We start from the raw sequence: 21131 nt of genomic DNA, 5'->3' as shown, positions 1-21131 counted from the left end.
ACGCTTGAAATATCTGCAGCTACGCTCTGCTGCCGCCTACAGGTCAGATTAAGAGTGCAGATAATCTGAATTGTTTACGTTTATTATTATCAAACGGGAAATGGTAAAATAAACTATTACATTTTATAATGATCATTTTTATCAAGATGCAGTCTTATCAGTCACCTGACTAGTCTGATAAACACAGGGACAACTTGGGTTACTAATAAAGTTTTTCTATTTTACAGACAAATTTGAATAATTAAATCTTTAATATTTTTCCCACCAACATGCAGATCACAGAGAACAAACACAGCACAGATCAGTAATAAAAAAATCAACCAACCACAGATGCCCCCGGCTATGACATCACATCAAACATGGCGGATACAGTTACTGCTGGAATATACAGGACATGAAGTCATCTTTTCTTTTTTCTTTTTTTTTTTTTGGTTCGCTGTATTTACACATGATGTCATGATGATGTCAAGATGATGTCATGGCGTTTCCTTACTGAATGCCACAGCCCCTAACTGAACAGAAACCAAGTGATGATTTCCCCAGACCACCTCATTAATATTCACAAATATATCAATAATAATGCTTAATATTTACATCAGAGATGAGAGAGAACACAGTCCTCATGTTTAAATATAAAATAATAGAGACAATAAAATAAATAATACAAATAAAATTCTTTGACAGTATGAAAAATAAACTAAAAAGTGAATCTTCTGTGATTTGGCACTGGTAAAGGGGGCGTTAACGAGGTCTCAGCTCGTTACCATGGTTACTACAACCACCATTGTACCGATCACAGCGTGATGTTTGGTGTTTATGTTTTCATGATTCAGGAGTGAACTCTGATCAGAATAATTTCATCATTTATTCCTTTGGTTATTTTTTTTGTAAATAGGAAATAGATAAATATATTAAACATCTTTATTTGATTTATTTCATGGTGTTATATTCTTTCAGCAGAGATGTTCTATTGATGTCCCACTCTGCACTAAAACAAAATAATTCTAAAACAATAAAAAAAACATTAAAACTGATGAGAATATTTACCCACAATACTCTGAATAATCAAATATTTCACTAATAACATTTATAAATATCTGATCCACACTGGTTTAACTGGGACGGTCTTTCTTTAACCACCTTCCCCTCCATTAAACCTTTTTAAATCTGTGTTTCACTTCCTGTTTGTGGGTTCTAATTGGCCCCCGTCTTCATGAAGCCCCACTCAGTCAGACCACTCCTGGTCCTCGGGTTCAGACTCCTCCTCTGATTCGCTGTATTCCACAGCGATGCGTCTGGACAGGATGGTGGCGACATCATTTCCTGTCGGCTCTCTCTTCTTGGCCTCCTCCTGCTCACGCTGCTCCTGAACCTTCCGGAGCTGGATCCCTGAGAAACGTAGAACCGACAGAACATTAGAACCGGGACAGGATTCAATCCTATTCTAATCTCTATTATTCTATTCTAGAGCATCTGTTCTAATTCTGACCTTTCCAGAGCTGGATCCCTGAGGAACGTAGAACCGACGGAACGTTAGAACCAGGAGAGAGTTCTATTCTATTCTATTCTATTCTATTCTATTCTAGAGCATCTATTATTGATTCTAATCTTTCCTGACCAATAAACCTCCGTTTGACCATCATGGATGATGTCACATAACGAGGGAGAAAAGCGGATAAAGTGGCATTGCCCATCCACCTTGTGCCATGTACTACATGTAAAGGTGTGGCTTTTTGGCAGCTTTTCTCCGTCATGTTGTGGTTGCCCCCCCTCAGGGCCCAATTGTTGAAAAACGCGTGCTAAAGTGCCCTCTTTGGAGCCAAAACATGTGCTAAATTGCCCTCCTGGTTGGCAAAACACACTAAACTGCTCCCTTGGCTGGTTAAAGCATGATACACTGCCCACTTGGGTGGCAAAAAGGCGTGTTTAAGTACCCTCCTTATTGGCAAAACACACTATACTGCCCTCTTGGCTGATTAAAACATGATAAACTGCCCTCTTGGGTGAAGAAAACACTCTAAACTCCAGAAGACCATTAGTATGAAGAAATACATTGATGAAACATTACTGTTGCAGTGACTTTTATGTTGGGCCCTTTTTTGATCTATATTGATCCAGAACTATATCTCACGGAACCAGTTTGGATTGTCTGGTGCTAATATGGTGTTAAAATGCACATGAATACAGGAAATGACATCTACTTACTTTAAAATGTTCTGGGGGAAGACCCCAGACTCCCTAGGGATTTATTTATTTATTTCTGTGTGTTCTTCACAGTCCAACGGGGATGCTGATCCTAACTACAAACTAACTTGAGTAGTCTGTATAGTTAGTCTGTTTAAAGGCTATATAATGTGGCATTTGTAGAACATATAAACATGTCTAAGTGCCCTCCAAAACACGCCAAACTTAGTGCCCTCTTCAGTGGCGAGAATGCGCTGTATGTGCCTTTTTATTTTATTTTCGCCCCTGCCCTTGAAAAAGTCTGTGCACTCCATTGCTGGGTCATAAATGCATGTCTGATGTTTGTGACAAAACAAACAGTTTGAAAATGGGGTCATTTTTCAGCGAGTAACGATCATTTTAATTGTGCATAAACTTCCCGTCATTGGCTTGCATACACAGTCAGGTGTAACGCCCCCTTTTGCATATGGCACCCAGGTGGAGCTATTCCTCCAGTAAGAGCCAGCAGCCCAGAGGGCATCTACATATTGATATCCATGATTCAGCATTTCATTCATCATGATGCTAATGCTAACGGCTAACCTCGGCGTATGGCGGCCAGCAGGTCACTGCGGGCGTCGTTCATTGGCACGTTTGGACCTCCAGAGGGCTTCCTGCCGTCGGTCGTCGGGGGTACTGGGGGCATCGCAGCGGAGGCAGCCTGCTGGGATCCAGGGCGGGAGGGGGAGGGGACGTAGTTAGCTGGGGGAGGAGGGGGAGGGGAGGGGCTGTAGGGGCGAGAGAGGGCAGAGCCACCTACGGACAGAAAAGAGCTGTTGTAGTTCAGTGCTGGGACAGCAGAAACATCAGGAGGTAGACGTCCGTTACCTTGGTTACCAGAGGTTGCTGCAGGGTGCAAGGGGGTAGTCATGGCAGCTGGGTGGGCGGACGTGTTAGAGAACGCCATCTGTCCTGCTGGTGGCATGAGAGGAGGTGGCGGCGGCGGGGCAGGGGGTATCTGATGGTCACTGCAGAGACAGAGGTCAAAGGTCAAACACGTGTTTGAAAGCATGAGTGGCATTGGATTGGTGGATGTGTCCTTACTTGGCCTCTTTGGCGGCACTACTCCGTGCTCCATTCTGATTGGTTGAGCCAGCGTGTGGTGGGTGGTGGTGATGATGCGGCTGGTTGCGGCCCAGTGAATGTTGCCGGGTGGTCGCCCCGGAGACCCCTGAGGACGCAGAGGCAGGTCTGAGGGCACGGTCTAGAGACTGAGTCTGACCACTCCCACTGGATGCCACGGCAGCGTGATCCTTCCTATCATGACCCTGGGCGTCATGATGACGGGGAGTGGTGGAGTGGGAAGGATCATCTGATATCCCTGACCTGTAGGGGAGTGATGCAGAGTGACCTTTGACCTTTGCTCTGTGTCCCAGGGATTTTAATGTGAAAGGTGAAATAGGAAGTAGTGTGAGTACCTGTCAGGTGACAGCGATCCATCCGAGGTGTGGTAAGGCGAAGGTGTGACTCGAGCATCTGGGCGGAGCTCCTTGTCATATGCCATCAGGTTCCACTCCTGACGCCTGTTACGAGCTTTACGGACCTGTGCAGAAAGGAGAACGGCATTAAAAGACAGGAATGACAACGGCGTTTAGTGCAGGAAGGAGGATGGCGTTGACCACAGGAAGTAGAATTGTGATTAAAACAGGAGAAAGTACAACGTTTATCGGGAAGGAGGATGGCATTTAATACAGGAAGTAGACTGATGTTTAGCATAGGAAGTAGAACATCCAGCTGGGAGACCTTCTATCATGGAACCATGGCCCAGATTTGGAGGTGCTGACCCTGATCCTGATCCCTTCACATTAAGCTACAAACTGCCAGCCAAGGAAGCCAACAGAACCACATCATCTGCAAACAGCAGAGATGACATTCTATGGTTCCTGATCCTGAAACCCTCCTCCCCCAGCTATGCCTTGAGAACCTGTTCAGGGGCAGCACTAGCAGAGGCTAACATGCACTGAGAAGGTGTCTGGCCTTGTGCCAAGAATGACGAATCTCACATGTGGAGTAAACTTTACTGGGAGGCTGCATAGTGGGATACCACCATAGTCTCCCACTCTACAGGTGCTATCCCAGTCATGTGTGTACATCATGACAGTCCAACAGCATCCAAAGTTTTCAGCATCTCAGAATCCCATCAACACCTGGCACCTTTCCACTGGGGAGCTTTTTGACCACCTCAGTGACCTCCACCAAGAATATAGATGAGTCTTCCCCTGGAAGATGAGTTAACTGGACTAAGGAGTTCCTCAAAGTGTTCCTTTTACCATCCAACAACAGCCCCAGTCTGAGTCTGCAGTTCTCCAGGTTCACCAGGCCTGTCCGACAGCCTCCCCTGCCACTTGATCCAACTCACCACCAGGTGGTGATCAGTTGACATCTCTGCTCCTCTCTCTAAGTGTCCAAGACATTCAGCTGCAGATCTGATGAAACGACAATGGAAGTCTTCATCAGTCTTTGGCCCCAGGTGCTCTGGTACCAGGTACCCTTATGAGCATCGCTGTGTTTGAATGCTCCAGTGTTCCAGTGTCTTTTAGCAGACGCTTTTTGTCAGTACATCTAAGACTAAGTACAACACAAGCAAAGATCTAGAGATCTGGGGGCAACGGTAAAGAAGAGTCTAGTTAGGTGTATAGTGTTCTCTAAAGAGCTGGGCCTCTAGCTTTCCCTAGAAAGTAGAAGGGGACTCTACGGATCAAATGGAGTTGGGTCCATCGAGAAACAACAGAACATGGTCTTTGTTATGGACAGTCCATGGCTAACGCTGAAGTCTAACAACAAAGCACCACTTGGGTTCAGATCAAGTAGGCTGTTACTCTAAATCACCCCCTCCAGGTTTATCCATCGCTGCTCATGTGAGCACTGAAGGCCCCCAAGGTGAGAACCCATTCAGGTCCCCACCAAGAGACTCCTAGAAGTCCACTTACTCCAAATTGCCATTGTGCATAAGCATAAACAACAATCAGAGCCTTACTCTTGCCACTCAGTCAGTCTCAGGGGAACCAGAGCTGTGCATGGACGTGGGCCCAACTAGATCCAGTTAATATCGCTCCACCTCCCACACCAACTCGGGCTCCTCCCCCTCCAGAGAGGTGGCATTCTACAAACTTGGAGCCAGTCTAAGCCATTGGGGATCAACACGCCAAGGCCTTGGCCTTTGCCTACTGCCTGGTACAAACTGCACCTGACCCCCATGCCCATCCCTGTGGGTGCTGAGTCTCTAGGGTGGCGGCTCCAGGTTGCTTCTTCAGGTTGAACCCGGTCAGGCCCCATGAAGTTAAAAACTTGAGATGTTTGAGTTTACAAAGTCAAAATTTTAGAATATAAAATAAAAGATATGTTTTTTTTCAGAGTATGCTGCTTGCATCATTCAATAATTTTGAAAATCTTGTTGGCAGTTTGGACTTCCTAACCTTCTTCACCTCCCGTCCAGAAGACTCCTCCACATGCTTCTGCTCCTGTTCAACAAAGAAAGACAAAAAAAACTCTTTAGTCTTTTTAAAACAACATCATCATCAACAACAACAGCACACATACACTCGCTGAGGCTCACCTTGTGTCGTCTCTTCTCTTTCCGTTTGTTCTCGGTCGCCTGCAGCATCTTTTCTTTCCACAGACTGAAGAAGTACGACGGGTCAGTGTAGAACTTCAGGCCATCCTTCTTGTCATCCCTGCAAACACAGACATGTTACTATGACTCTAAGTTCTTTATCTCTATATCTACATTCATGTGGGCAACAACACATAGACGTTTAGGAGGGGGAGACCCTTTCAAAATAAAACTCAGAGGGGTATTGAATGATGCATTTAATATGGGCCAATCAGAACAACAGAGCATATGCTGGAGTAGGCGTGCATCACAGCTAAACCACGCCTACACTTGTGAAAAATATTCTTCTTTATGAGGGAGTGGCAAAGAGAAAGACACTGTTGAAGAAAACTCAGATTCAATCTGGACTAGAGTTCACCAAAATGCATGTGGAAGACTCCATGGTCAAGAGGAAGACCACTGTGAAGCATCGTGGTGGCAGCATCATGTTGTGGGGATGCTTCTCAGTAGCTGGCCCTGGAAGGCTTGTAAACTTAGAGGGTAAAATAAATCCTGGAGGGCAATCTTATTCAGTTTGATGGCTTGGGAGAAGGTTTATTTTCTACAATGGGCCGAAGCATACAGAGAAATCTGCTCAGAAATGGTTTAAAAACAACAAGGGGAATGTTCTGGAGTCAAAGCCCAGATCTCGAGCCTGACTGAGACCCACCACACAGGCTCAGAGCTGTGACTGCAGCCAAAGGTGACTGTACTAAAAACTGACTTAAAGGGGTGAATATTTGTGCAGTCACTGATTTTACATTGTATTTTTACTGTATTGACATTACTTGCTAGAAATCTGTTTTCAGCATCCTAGGGGGTGAATACCTTTTTATGGCACTGTCAGTTCACCGTCAGGAAACCCCAGGGCTAAACTGACCTGTAAGGAGTGAGGATGTTGAGGGGCGGTGGTTTGTCACAACGGTGGTACATCTCCAACACCGGGTTCAGGATGGAGCTACGAGACACCACCTGCTGGTCCTGGATGGTACTACTCCGAAACGCCTTCCTCATGTTGATGTCCTGGAGAGAAACTACACAACATACCACAGAAACATACGTTATTAATACACTCCAACAAATATACGGATATGTTAAAAATATACAGAATATGCAGTAGACATGTACATAAATTATGCAATGTTTTATAAATTTTCCATTTAGTTTGTTTAATATCCATGCAATGTTTGAACAATGTTTAATGCAAAGGTTGTTTTTTATGTGATGCTTGAGGAGTGTTTGCCCAATATTTGTGCAATGGTTGTGTGATGTGTTTTGCAGTATAGCCGTGTTAATGTTGCTTTAGCATTGCTGCTGTCGTAGTTTTATGATGTTGTTATAGTTGTAGTTGCAGTAGTAGTTACTGTTGTTGTATTATTGTATCCTGCTGTAGTAGTTGTAGTAGGTGTTGTTGTGGTCGTCATGGTTACCTTCCTCCACAGTCGAGTCGAGCTGTGTCACCTTAACAGCCAGCAGGTCGACTCTCTCCTGCAGACTGCTCATCCTGAGGTAGAAACTGTTCGCCTCTGTGAACAGCTCGCCAAAGATGTCCTCGGCATGACGACCTGCAGGCCATAAAACAGCACATGGTTAAATAGGAACATGCCAGCAACACACAACAAGGCCACAGCAGTGGTACTGACATGTTTTTCTCTCAGTTATTAATAATTCACAGGTGTTTCTCTTTTAGTGTGGAAAAAATTAGTTATAAAATGAATGACGGTTTAACAGAGAGCACTCAGCTTGGTGACTCTCTGGTCTCTGATTGGATAGTCTTACTCTGAACAGATGGTATTTACATTTCTTTGGCCAAAGCGCACCATAGATCAGGCCAACACATGAGACACACCATGATCACATGTTACAGCATCTTTAGCGTTCAGGCTGTTATAGTGACAGTGAATGAGTGTCTACAAACTCAAGAGAGAGAGAGGCAGAACCTCTGATGTTAAAAAGAAGCAAGGATTACAGTTAGAAAAGCATCCCATCTACATCCTATTCTAGAACTCATCTACAAGCATCACTGTAACAAAAAGGTTGGGACAGGCATAAGAAAAGACTGGGAAATGGATAAAATGCTCAAAAATACCTAGAACATTCCACAGGTAAAAGTGACTGTTAATTAGTCTTATTTTCAGTGAGACAATGACAAGGCACATTCTACAGAAGTCACAGCAGAATGGTTTCACAGTGAAAGATGTAGGAACCTGGACTGGAAAGCTTGCAAAAGACAAGGATGGAAAGTTTTTAGACTTCAAGGGTGACCTTAATCTTCAAAGGCAAGGATGGAATGTGATACGATATAAAAGGAAAGGAAATAAAAAAGTGTTGAACCCTCTTTTTTCAAAAGTTGCCAACAAAGGACAGTCAACATCAGAGGAAGGTTGTTGGTATCCTTGTTCTAATAAAGACAGAGAGATGAAGTATGCTGAACTTGTTATGAAGATGAATTCCAGTTATTCATTATTAAGGGAGTTGCTGCTGTGAAAACACGTCAGCGCGTTAGTCTGGAGGCTGACACTCAGACTTGGATGTTAAATGTGGATGATGGGGGTTAATGGTTGCCCTTGGGTGTATGTATGGGTCATGTGACCAGGTGTACCAGGATCACTCACTTAGTCCTCCCAGCTGTTTGATGACAGCAGCCAGCGTGCTGTTCGTTACACACTCCAGCTCACTGGCGACCCCATCAGGCAGAGCGCCGCGGCACAGGTACCGGGGCTCAATGATCCGCTTCACCAGCGGCATGGCTCACCTGGGAAAGAGAGAGAGAGAGGTAAATAAGTGCAAAGTCTATCAACCAATCAGAGGCCTTAATGTTGACTGGTTGTGTTTTCCGTTGGTTATTCTATTATGTCTGAGTTTAAGTAATTTGATTGAAATGTTGAGAGAATTTACTGTTCGGGTATTTTGGGGAATGTGCTAATTAGTTTAGTTTGTTTTGTTTATTTTATCATTGGAAGTTTTAAGGAAATGTCCTTTGAATTATTTTTTGGCATTTTCAATGGAATCTGGGATAATTGGATGGACATTTATTTGGAAATTGCCAAGCATTTTCATGGAAATTTGGGGAATTTATTGTGTAAATTTCAGGCAGTTTGAATATTTTCATAGAAGTTTTAGATCATTTCTTTCATTCACAAAAGAACCCAGAATGAATCTAAAGATCTTAAAGGTACAGATGGAATGTTTGTACGGTCATAGATGGCCACACATTGCTGGACTACTTTCTGTAACTCACTGAAACATAAATTCTGCTCTAAACCAGAAAATCCTGAAGGAGAATGTCTGGACATCAGATCAGGACCTCAGACTCAAGCTCACTTGGGTTATGAAGTCGGACTGTAGAAACTTTAAATACTCCTCCTCCTCACAGATGTTCAGCAGTTACTCTAAAGTGTGTCACATCTGGATGAACACATACACATCGGGCTGAGAGGGCATCGCCATGGCAACACACCCGGCCTTCACATCTCGCTCTGATACCCACGGTTACTGTTGCCAGGAGACGGAGATGGGGGCGTACAGCTGGTCTCCTCAGAGGGGGATCCCTCATTGGCGCCTCCTATAGGTAACACTGAGAGTCACACCTATCGATGCCTCTCTCACCTCGCCATACATCTCAGAGGCCTGATGCTGGTAGCCATGGTAACCATCCCCCTCCATCCTGAAGCGTGCTCTCACAGACGCTATGATCCTGTCTCTGTGAGGATGTCTCACTCTGAGCTGACTTTAGTTTCATTCCTTATACAGTGACTATAAAAGTATTCAACCCCTTGGATGTTTTACCCTTTTATTGATTTTATAAATCAATCCTGGTCAATATAATTTGGCTTTATTGACAAAAACAAATGCAAAACCCCTCTTTATTGTCAAAGTAAAACTGATTTCTACAAAATAATGCCAAATGAAAATCTGTAATGTCTCACTAACTGTGAGACTACTAGCACCAAGTGTCTGGACCTCTGTTAGATTAAGTCAGTCACTTTAAAGGGAGTGAATATTAATGTAGTCACTTATTTTACTTTACATTTTTTTCACTCAGCATTAATTTGTACAAATCTGTTTTCACTGTGATTTGTGATTGTCAAACATGTGTCCAGAGTAAAGACTAAAATTAACGATGAATGACAGAAGTTATGGCCAGCTGAGCCCCAGTCACCAAATCTCTGTCTCAACACAGTGGTCCATTTAAATCTGATGCACTTCTAACTTATCCCTGCTTAATCAACGCACTTCTACTCCTCCACCTTAGCCTCCTCCTTTACAGACTAAAGCTCCACCTCCTCCACCCCAGCCACCTCCTTTATAGACTAAAGCTCCACCCCAGCCTCCTCCTTTATAGACTAAAGCTCCACCCCAGCCTCCTCCTTTACAGACTAAAGCTCCACCTCCTCCACCCCAGCCTCCTCCTTTATAGACTAAAGCTCCACCCCAGCCTCCTCCTTTATAGACTAAAGCTCCACCTCCTCCACCCCAGCCTCCTCCTTTATAGACTAAAGCTCCAACTCCTCCACCCCAGCCTCCTCCTTTATAGACTAAAGCTCCACCCCAGCCTCCTCCTTTATAGACTAAAGCTCCACCCCAGCCTCCTCCTTTACAGACTAAAGCTCCACCTCCTCCACCCCAGCCTCCTCCTTTATAGACTAAAGCTTTACCTCCTCCACCCCAGCCTCCTCCTTTACAGACTAAAGCTCCAACTCCTCCACCCCAGCCTCCTCCTTTATAGACTAAAGCTTCACCTCCTTCTACAATTAAGACATTCATTCATTCATTCATTCATTCATTCATCCAGGAGCAGTTATATAATGCCTTTCACACCACACACTGTAGGATTCATTCCACCAATAATAAACTGTGATTGGTGTAAGATCAGGTCCAGTGGGACTGGTGATGTCTTCTTCTGGTTTTCTTCGGACCAGTGAAACCAGTTACACCAATCAAACCAGTGAAACTAGTCATACAGTTAACCAGTAGTTGACCTGCAGACACAGGTGGTCTGATGATGCTGACAGGCCCCGCCCCCCTCACACAGTCTGGGTGCATTACGTCATGCAGCGATTGTGTGTGTGCGTTCAGGCGCGCGGACTCCCTATCGTTTATAGATCAGCTGATCAATCGATCACCGGGGCCGTGCGGTCTGTCCGCGGATGACGTCATCGCCGGCAACATATGACTGACATGTCTGTGTGGTCGGTGTGTGGAGCTGCAGAGCGCGTGAGGCCCGAGAAACGACCACCGCGTGCGCGACGTCCAACACCAACGCGCATGCACGCGCCGGCAAACACATGGCGCGATCAGAACCGATCAGCGATCGATTACTCACCCTGAATGATCCGGTAGATCCTCCTGATCCTCCGGCAGAGTAGAGACTGATCCTTCGCTCAGAAACACCGGGACTGATGGAGGAGGAGGGGGGATCTGGAGGAGGAGAGACTCGGAGATACTCGGGGATGTTCGGCCCCTCTCGGCCCCACAGCTAAACTCGGCTGTTCTCGGTTCCTCTCGGTTCCTTTGGCTGCAGAGGGGAGGACGGAACTGTATCTGCTGATCAGACGTCTTTAAATATTGACTAGTGAGGAAACAATGCCCATCAAATCATCAATAAAACACTCACAGCGCCCTCTGCTGTACATGTCTATTTGTTTCCTCTATGAAGCCAAAGGGTCCAAAAAAGCTCTGTTATCTGTTTACAAACTTTGGTTTTTCTCCACATTGGCCTCTGATAAAATTCAGAAAACAGTTTAAGATCAGCTGGTTTTGTTTATTAACCCTTCTTGACCAGGCACCTGAACGCTCGAAGATAACCACGTGATGTTAAAAGGTGGAGGCATTGGTGACTCACCTTTGTTGGAGAGACATCCATGGATGATGCCGAATAATTATATTAAAGTTCTCATTAGCTTTAAAGGATGACATCATCAAAGGCAAGGATGAAATGATTTTAGACTTTAAAGGATGACATCATCAAAGGCAAGGATGAAATGATTTTAGACTTTAAAGGATGACATCATCAAAGGCAAGGATGAAATGATTTTAGACTTTAAAGGATGACATCATCAAAGGCAAGGATGAAATGATTTTAGACTTTAAAGGATGACATCATCAAAGGCAAGGATGAAATGATTTTAGACTCTAAAGGATGACATCATCAAAGGCAAGGATGAAATGATTTTAGACTTTAAAGGATGACATCATCAAAGGCAAGGAGGAAATTATTTTAGACTTTAAAGGATGACATCATCAAAGGCAAGGATGAAATGATTTTAGACTTTAAAGGATGACATCATCAAAGGCAAGGATGAAATGATTTTAGACTTTAAAGGATGACATCATCAAAGGCAAGGATGAAATGATTTTAGACTCTAAAGGATGACATCATCAAAGGCAAGGATGAAATGATTTTAGACTTTAAAGGATGACATCATCAAAGGCAAGGAGGAAATTATTTTAGACTTTAAAGGATGACATCATCAAAGGCAAGGATGAAATTATTTTAGACTTTAAAGGATGACATCATCAAAGGCAAGGATGAAATGATTTTAGACTTTAAAGGATGACATCATCAAAGGCAAGGATGAAATGATTTTAGACTTTAAAGGATGACATCATCAAAGGCAAGGATGAAATGATTTTAGACTTTAAAGGATGACATCATCAAAGGCAGAGCAAGGAATGTTTTATCGACTTTAAAGGACAACATCATCAAAGGCAAGGATGAAATGTTTGCTAGGATTTAAAAGATGGTGTTATCAAAGACAGGGATTGAAATGTCAGTGAGCTAGGGATGTTGGGGCCACTTTTTCCTCCTTTTTTGCCAAATAGTTGACCAGTAGCTCTATAAGTGATTCTGTGTTCTAATAATGATCGACAGATTGAGTGTGCTAAATTCTTTATAACTTTTCTGTTTTGGTTTGAAGAAGGATACCAGTTATACATTATTAGTTGTTTTTCAGGAGACTCGCCTCAGCTTTGCCCCTGCATCCCCAGCAGAACCCTCAGGTCCAGACCAGGGTCTACTTGTCCCTCAGTCTGTTCTCTCCTTCCAGTCAAACAATCAGCCTCCTACAGATAAACCACCATTCATCACACAGTATAAGAGTCTTTTTGTTTTCTTCACGATAAATGTGACTAATCTTCACTTTTTAGTAATCAGCATCCTGTGGTTGTTGTTTCAGCAGAATTTATTCCCATTAATGTGAGTAAATGTGTTTGTTTTTAGCCTCATACTGCAGGAGTGATCCAGAGCTGAGCCTCAGTGTGACGAGTTATCTACAGTCTGAAAGAACAGAGAGAATAATTAACGGTATTTCAGTTTATTTTAGGCTCCTAACCTAATATCTAAACACTCCTGTCTCCATCCTGGGGTCTTTATTACACCCTTGTACTTGGTCTGCACTTCTGTCATCATCATGTGTTCAACTCCTGAAACAGCTGACACTCACGTTTGTTTCTAAACTTTTTATTAACATTCATTTTAATACAAAGTCACATTTTAATCAAACAGTTCAGTAGAAATATGATTCTTCCTAATGTCCAATTTTCAGGATCACTGTTGTCTTTATTATCGCTGTGAAGGGTCATGTTTCACTATCAGCAGTAAACAAACATCAAGCTGACCATAAGTACAGCATACAGAATCTCAAAAAGGTCCAATGGTCAGTGAATGCAACATTAAAACATGTAAAAATCATCCTTATGATAAAGATAAAAAAAAAAAACAAGGGCACAATCAATATTTTACAAAGCCAGTGGCAGACCAAATAGATATTGAGCTTTGACCATTCAACAACCAATCAGGAGGATTCAACCTTCAACAGATGAGGGATAAGACTAAACAAAAAACAAGTAATCAGGGATCAGACTCAACCAACAGCCAATCAGGGATCCCCGTTTACCCCAGTGTAAAAAGAGCAGACCCTCTAAGGAGGTAAGGATGGGTCCACCATGTGATATTTATCTGCTGGAAAGAGAACAGAGTCTTTGTCTGTGTTTAAACGGCTGCTTTAAGGAAAATAACATTTTTTATTTTTTAGAGTGCTTTGGGCTCTCAGTCTTAGTTCGTCTTCTTCACTATTTTAAGCATAAAGACTTGGAGGCATTAGCCCCCTGCTGTGTGATCTTTCATGTTTGACCTGGTTGGTCAGTTTGGTGATCATAGATCCTGTGGATTGGTTGGCTGATTTTGCGATATGGCTGATCTGAGTCCCAAATTGTTGGTGAGTCAATCAGATTTAGTTGGCTGGTCAGTCGGTTGCTCATAGACCCTGTCTGTTTATAGACCCTCTCTGTCATGTGGTTGATCCTAGTCCCATTCGGTTGGTTGATGGTAGACCCAGTTGGTTGGTTGATCATAGACCTGGTGTTCCAGTCAGATGATCTTGGACCCATTTAGTCAGTTAAATGTAGGCCCAGTGAACTGGCTAATACCAGACCCTGTTGGTCTGTCGATCTTCAACCCAGTTAATCCATTAATTGTCATTGCCAAGTCAGTTGGTTGCTCACAGACCCTGTCTCTAGGTCAGTTGATTTTAGACCCAGTAAGTCAGTAAATTGAAGGTCAAATCAGCTGGTTGAGCAGAGACCCTGTTGGTTGTTTGATCTTTGACCCAGTTAGTCAGTTCATTGTAGGTCAAATCAGCTGGTTGATTGTAGACTCGGTTGGTTGGTTGTCAGTTAATTGTAGGTTACTCACAGACTTTGGCTCTAGGTCACTTTCTTAGACCAACTTTATCAGTAAATTGTAGGTCCAGTCGGGTGGTTGATGGTAGATCTGGTTGGTTGATTGTAGACCCTGTCTATTGTTAGTTCATTAGGCCTAGTGAGTTTGTTAATTATAGACCCAGTTGGTTGATGATAGGCCTGGTTGTTTGGTTGGTTGGCTGATTGTAGACCCTGTCTATTGTTAGTTCGTTAAGCCTAGTGAGTTTGTTAATTATAGACTAAGTTGGTTGATTGATTCCAGACTTAGTTGGTCAGTTAACTGTGGGTCCAGTCAGGCGGTTGATGGTTAACCCGGTTGGTTGGTTGGTTGGTTGGTTGGTTGGTTGGTTGGTTGATTGTAGATCCTGTCTATTAGTTGGCTACTTGTAGACCTAGTGAGTCCATCAGGCCCAGTGATTTGGCTGATTATTGACCCCACTGATTGGTTGATGGTAGGCCTGACTTGTTGGTTCATTGTAGGCCTGTCGGTAGGTTGCTAATAGACCCTGTCTGTAGGTCAGTTGATTGTAGACCTGGTTGATTGTTGTGCAGGTCTGTAGAGTTCCTCAGAGTCGTGCACACTCGTACTCAGAGTTCTCAGATGGTTGGGGGACTTCTATGTAGAACACTTCCTTGTTGGCAGGTGGCGGTGGCGTGCTGGGAGGGCTCCCCATGCCTGAGTCTGGACTGTGGGCGAGTTTCTGATGCTTCAGGGAAGTGTACCTCTTGACTTTGAGTCTGGCCCCGCCCCCTGCGGCAGGCCGGCCGTGGGCATCGGCCTTGGGCTTAAAACGCTTCAGTTTGACGGTGTCCTTGGCATCGCGGGTGCACGGCAGCAGCACTGCCACATCCTTCCTGAACTTAGAGCTGAGGCCAAAGTAGATGAGCGGGTTGTAGAAGCTGGCTGATTTGGCAAAAAGGCGGGTGAAGATGCTGGTCAAGTTGGGGACGTGGAAGCCCCACGCAGACCACATGGACACCACAGCGTACGGAGACCAGGCCAGGATGAAGGCAGTGCAGATCACTATGGAAACCTGCAGGGAACAGAAAGAACCAGGAATATAAGAGCCATCATCATCAGACTCTGGACTACAAGCAGTCCCTGGTCTGGTCTGATGGCTCTCTGATTGGTCAGTTTTCTAATCCCTTGTTTAATTTGATTGGTTGGTCGGTCCCTGATCTGACCCTGTGCAGGTAGCAGCCGTTAGCATTAAAAAAGTAGGGATGAAGACTCACAATGGTGACATCTCTCTCGATCTTCCTCTGGCGGTCGGTCAGGTCGCCCTCAGCAGACAGCGCATTCCCTCTCTTTACCGTGTTTATGATGGACACGTAGCAGAAGAGCATGATGAGCACAGGCATGAAGAAGCAGAATATGAAGATGGAGATGATGTAGGACCGGTACACGGCCGAATAACTTGCTTTGGCCCAATCGATCTCACAAGTCCCGTAACCACGGTCTGTCAGAGAAGGTTATTATCATACCTTGGTTTAGAGTTTGACAAAATTCAAATGATGTCTAAATACATAACATCCTTAAACATGAGTCCTAGTAACTCAGTATTAATCATTTCTGAACCGCAGGAAAACTCCTGAACTGTATGAGCTGCTTGATGAGCCTGAGGGTTAGGGGACATGGGGAAGGGGGGCTATGGAACATGGGGGGTTTAGGTTTAGAGAACATGGAAGAGTTAGGAAACATGGAAGGGTTAACAGACATGGTATGATTAGGGAACATTGATGGCTTAGGTTTATAAAACATGGGAGTTAGGTTTGGGAAACATGGGTGGTTGGGTTATGGGAATGTTGGGGGGCTATGGAACATGTAAGGATTAGAGTTGGGGGACAGGGGAGGATTAGGGTTAGGGAACATCATCATGTTCAAGACACAGCAATCAAAGAATTAAACAGAATCAAAGAAGTGTTGACTCCTGCCTTTATAGCTGCCCCAGCCCAGCAAGGGGGCTCCAGACCAGAATCCAGCTGTGAACCAGATGAACACCAGACAGACTGACACAGTGGTCCAGCTGATGTGATGGGCTGAGACACACAAGCAGAGAAACAGAGATGTCGGTTTTAGAACATTATCATACCACAACAGCACCATGTTGAATGGGTCTGAGTCTTTGTGTCCACAGCTGCCATTGTTTCACTCTCAGCACCCACAACCTCACTTCCAGAGAGCTTTTCACTGTCGTTTAGCATTTCTAGAAGATAAAAGTTGACCTCTTTCTTCCACAGCATCCATAAGGTTGTTTTAAATAGCCCCATGTGTTAAGGACGGTCTGTATTGAAGGAAATCTCACTGTTAAAACATGAGAACACTGTACATAAATCCTGACCTACACCTGCAACCGTTCCTCTAAAAGATGAGTCGGACTTGTTTCTCTTTGTTGTTGACAAAGCTGGTATCTTAAGTCCCACCCCTTCTAGAGTGTGATTGGCCAGTGAGGGAGCGATGACACTAGTTCTGTTATCACTGAGCACCATGAGAGCAGCGAGAGCGTCTCTGTGACTACAACGGTTCTCCAGAGAACATGAACACTGCAGAACCAAATGCAGTGACTGTGGAGACAGGTCCTTAAAGATACTGTCCTGACTGGAGTGCAGCTCGCTCTCAGTAAACCATGTGATGTTTACAGGTGTATGTGGTGCCGTTGTTGGCTCACCTTTGTTGGGGTGACATCCTTTTATGTAGCGGGTGATGCTGATCACTGTCAGAGTGTTGATGCTGCTCAGGCCAAAAAGCAGTGTGAAGAAACCATCTACCTGTATGACACAATCAACACATGTCACAGATACGTCACTGTTCAGGCTCCGCCTCCTTCATAATGAAGGCTTTAGCCTTTAAATGACAAAGTTTGGATACCAACCACCATGCACGCAGATCCATCAATATGACTATGGGGTGTATGTGAAAGGCAAGGATGAAATGTTTATAAACTTAAAAGGATGACAGCTTCATTGGCAAGGAGGGAATGTTTGATTGGCTTTCAAAGGTGAAGTCGTCTGCAAAGGCAAGGATGGAACTAGTGAGAAGAAGGGAGTAATGGTGGGAGGGTACGATACAAGAGAATGGTCCCTTCAGTAAACACCCATCATCTACCCTCGGGCTTTTTTCAGGTGTGTCTCAAGGGGGGGGGTGGGTGTGACTCAGGTGAGTGTGGGTGTGACTCAGGTGAGTGTGGGTGTGTCTCAGGTGAGTGTGACTCAGGTGAGTGTGGGTGTGTCTCAGGTGAGTGTGTGTGTGTTTTAGCTGAGTGTTGGTGTGTCTCAGCTGAGTGTGGGTGTGTCTCAGCCAAGTGTGGGTGTGTCTCAGGTGAGTGTGGGTGTGTCTCCAGTGAGTGTGGGTGTGACTCAGGTGAGTGTGGGTGTGTCTCAGCTGAGTGTGGGTGTGTCTCAGGTGAGTGTGGGTGTGTCTCCAGTGAGTGTGGGTGTGTCTCAGCTGAGTGTGGGTGTGTCTCAGGTGAGTGTGGGTGTGTCTCAGGTGAGTGTGGGTGTGTCTCAGGTGAGTGTGGGTGTGTCTCCAGTGAATGTGGGTGTGTCTCAGCTGAGTGTGGGTGTGTCTCCAGTGAGTGTGGGTGTGTCTCAGCTGAGTGTGGGTGTGTCTCAGGTGAGTGTGGGTGTGTCTCCAGTGAGTGTGGGTGTGTCTCAGCTGAGTGTGGGTGTGTCTCCAGTGAGTGTGGGTGTGTCTCAGCTGAGTGTGGGTGTGTCTCAGGTGAGTCTTAGGTTAGTGTGGGAGTACCTCGCAGGTCCAGATGGAGGAGATGAGGAAGCCGCTGTCCTGGAACACGTTGAAGATCTCGATGATTCCTCGTGAGTATCCAAACACAGAGATGCTGGCGTCTGACACGGCCAGGTTAAAGGTCAGGTAGTCTGTGGGCTGCAGCGTGGCTCTCTGTCGGTACAACACGAAGAGGACAATACTGTTTCCAAACCACGAGAGCCAACCTGGAATCACCATGGAGACGGACAACATTAAGGCACACGTCTACAGTAGGGATGTGAATTTCTAGGAAAACTACTCATCAAGTTAGTGACCCTTACTTCCAGCAAAATTAGATTCTAACAGATGGACCAGGATGGATAGCAGAGTTTGTTAGCTTGATGCTAACACATAATAGAAATGTTTGTTAATGGGCTAGCTAATGTAGCATTGATTCACTGATTTAGACATTAAAAAATGATGTTGGGAGCACAGGTGGTTGAGTGGTTTAAGGCGCTACCCGTGTATGCAGGCGGCCCGGGTTCGAATCCAGCCCGTGGCCCTTTGCCCCATGTCTCTCCCCGCCCTCTTCCCTGTTTCCAAGTCTATCCTCTGTCCTTCCTCTATCAAATAAAGGCATAAAAGGCCCAAAAATAAATCTTAGAAAAAAGATGTTAATCACATGATTTCACTGATCGTTCACATCAGAAAAACAATCCTGTCTAAAGTTAAAGAAGTCATTATAAGTCCCTCCGTGTGACAGCAGTGCTGTCTTCTTCTTTTGTTATTTAACTGCAGGTTGCAAACAGTTTTCAGCTCTCCCAGAGCCACCAGCTGGTGGTAGATCTGCATAACAACCAAAAACTGCTGAAAAGAAAGGAAGAAATGTGTTTAAAATTCCCATCATATTCACATGAAATCTGATCATTTTTATAAACAGGTGACTGATCGTTTATGATGCTCTGATGTCTACAGGTGAAGACGTTCAAACTCAGTAATCCTCTGTTTACTTCCTTCAGGTGTGTTCATGCAGACTCACAGAGAGTGGGGTCACTTGACCTGAGAGGTTATATGAGTTCACACTGAGCCGTCCCAGGATTTAGGGGTGAGAGGGTGAAAGACAGTAGGCACAACAGAACGACCTTTGTTTACAAAAGAAACCACTCTAAAAAATGACTGTGATTGGCTAAAAACGTGGCCCTTTGGCCCCCTGAAGAAATGTAAACATGGCCCTTTGGCGGGGCCACGTGGCGTAACTTGTCCATTGGTTTTTAACTGGAGGGCCCTCAGGACTAACCATCTCCTCAGTGAGAACTGTTGTCTCCATGTTCTGACATTTTTGGACCAAATAAACTGGAACAGTTTAGCACTAGAGAGATGTGAGAAATCAGAGAAACAGGACTAACAAACATGTTAAAAACAGTTTCACACCTTTGCCACAACTGTTTTTCAGCCACACATTCATGACCCACTGAAGAGGGCCTTGTGACCCGTAATTGGGTCCCAACCACCACCATACAAGGTTAGCGTTGCTAAAAACAGATCTTTGATAATCGAGCTGTAAGGAAATGTCTGTTTGATTTTTGTTTGACTAAAACTATAAAAAATATTACTGCTGAATGTTTTTGACAAGGGAAAGGGGAAAAAATTAGCCTCATAGGAGATACAAGTTTTCTCTTTTATGATTACTACAGTTTAAACTAGGAGTTACAAGGTCTCACTTTTTTAACTAGAGTTTAAATCAGGAGATACAAGGTTTCACTTTTATATTTACTACAGTTTCAACCAGGAGATATGAGGTTTCACTTTTTATTTACTACAGTTTAAACCAGGAGATACAAGATTTCACTTTTTATTTACTAGTTAAAACCTGGAGATACGAGGTTTAGCTTTTTATTTACCATAGTTTAAACCAGGAGTTACAAGGTTTCACTTTTTATTTACTAGTTAAAACCAGGAGATACAAGGTTTAGCCTTTTATTTACTACAGTTTAAACCAGGAGATACAAGGTTTTTGATTTAAAGGAGCAGTTCATAAACTTTCACCCTTCAGTGCCGTCAGTCTGTCAGACTTTGTCGGTGTGTGTCTGTGTGTCTCTGTGTCTGTCTCTGTGTTTGTCGGGATGTCTATGAGTGTGCCGTCTCACCCAGCAGCAGCAGGTACACCCCGATGATGGTCTCCCCCTGATCAGATAGAGGAGGGTCCCGGCCCCCTCCCAGTATGAAGCTGTTGTTCCTCCAGGGGACGCCTGTCCCCGCCGCAGACGCCGACATGCTGCAGACTGAGCGAGTCCTCTGAGGAGCGGTGAGTTAATCCGAGATAAATTTAAACCCTGATCCTGATCCTGGATCAGCTCAGAACTGGACCGCGGCCAGACGTCAGAGGTCACACCAAGTAAAACCAGAGGCCCTGATTGGCTCATTCACTGATGATGTCATTAACAGTCCTTTGTAGTAGTTTACATGCTGAACTCTGCTCTGATACATGAGGATACTCACATTCATTGGAACTGGCGAGGACCCGCCAACTGTGGCGTTTTATTGGCAGAAATGGAGGGAAGCGCCCCCAACATCCCCAGCTTCACTGACGTTTGAGTATGATGTCATCCTTTTAGGCTCCTTAAGCAGCCCATCCTTGTCTTCAATTATGATGTCATCAGAGCCTCTAAAACATTCCATCCTTGCCTTTTCATGGCTGCTAGTCAAGGCCCCGCCCTATTTTAGTAATGGGTAACACCCAACACGAGGCATTTATCTAAAATCAGTTATAGTGAACCAAACATGCTGATGCATCTCCTCTCAGACCTACAGGACACGCCCACAGAGCCAACGGTACTTGACATGGTTCTGGTTCTGTAGTATCCTGCAGCGTCCTGCAGGGGCGGCAGAGATCCAATCTGCTCAGCG

The 21131-nt window shown here is 44.6% G+C and overlaps 2 protein-coding genes across 2 annotated transcripts; both read right to left on the bottom strand.

Moving 5' to 3' along the window:
• Positions 1-268: 268 nt before the first annotated feature.
• LOC121508715 (wiskott-Aldrich syndrome protein family member 3-like) lies at positions 269-11301 on the bottom strand. Its single transcript, XM_041785743.1, has 11 exons — positions 11142-11301; positions 8431-8570; positions 7246-7380; positions 6696-6849; positions 5780-5897; positions 5640-5684; positions 3642-3766; positions 3268-3549; positions 3052-3191; positions 2767-2979; positions 269-1389 (listed from the first exon to the last, which is right to left on the bottom strand). The coding sequence occupies exons 2-11, from the start codon at positions 8561-8563 to the stop codon at positions 1226-1228; spliced, it is 1509 nt and encodes a 502-aa protein (XP_041641677.1). The 5' UTR covers positions 8564-8570; positions 11142-11301; the 3' UTR covers positions 269-1225.
• Positions 11302-15084: 3783 nt separating this feature from the next.
• LOC121509135 (opsin-5-like) lies at positions 15085-20498 on the bottom strand. Its single transcript, XM_041786370.1, has 6 exons — positions 20372-20498; positions 18264-18469; positions 17188-17287; positions 16454-16558; positions 15755-15978; positions 15085-15552 (listed from the first exon to the last, which is right to left on the bottom strand). Exons 1-6 carry the CDS (start codon positions 20496-20498, stop codon positions 15085-15087), a joined length of 1230 nt encoding a protein of 409 aa, XP_041642304.1.
• Positions 20499-21131: the final 633 nt, after the last annotated feature.

Source organism: Cheilinus undulatus, linkage group 4 (assembly GCF_018320785.1).
Source record: "Cheilinus undulatus linkage group 4, ASM1832078v1, whole genome shotgun sequence".
NCBI lineage: Eukaryota > Metazoa > Chordata > Actinopteri > Labriformes > Labridae > Cheilinus > Cheilinus undulatus.
Note: the sequence above shows the minus strand (reverse complement) of the source record. Positions and strands in the feature narration are given on the sequence as shown.

Excerpts from the sequence above, each read along its gene's own strand:
- LOC121508715 (XM_041785743.1), bottom strand. The coding sequence starts at position 8,563 with ATGCCGCTGGTGAAGCGGATCATTGAGCCCCGGTACCTGTGCCGCGGC. Across the intron at positions 7,381-8,430 it reads CAAACAGCTGGGAGGACTAA|GTCGTCATGCCGAGGACATC; the intron begins GTGAGTGATCCT and ends TATGGCCTGCAG. Across the intron at positions 1,390-2,766 it reads GCTGGCCGCCATACGCCGAG|GGATCCAGCTCCGGAAGGTT; the intron begins GTTAGCCGTTAG and ends TACGTTTCTCAG.
- LOC121509135 (XM_041786370.1), bottom strand. The coding sequence starts at position 20,498 with ATGTCGGCGTCTGCGGCGGGGACAGGCGTCCCCTGGAGGAACAACAGC. Across the intron at positions 18,470-20,371 it reads GGTGTACCTGCTGCTGCTGG|GTTGGCTCTCGTGGTTTGGA; the intron begins GTGAGACGGCAC and ends TGGTGATTCCAG. Across the intron at positions 15,553-15,754 it reads TCGAGAGAGATGTCACCATT|GTTTCCATAGTGATCTGCAC; the intron begins GTGAGTCTTCAT and ends TGTTCCCTGCAG.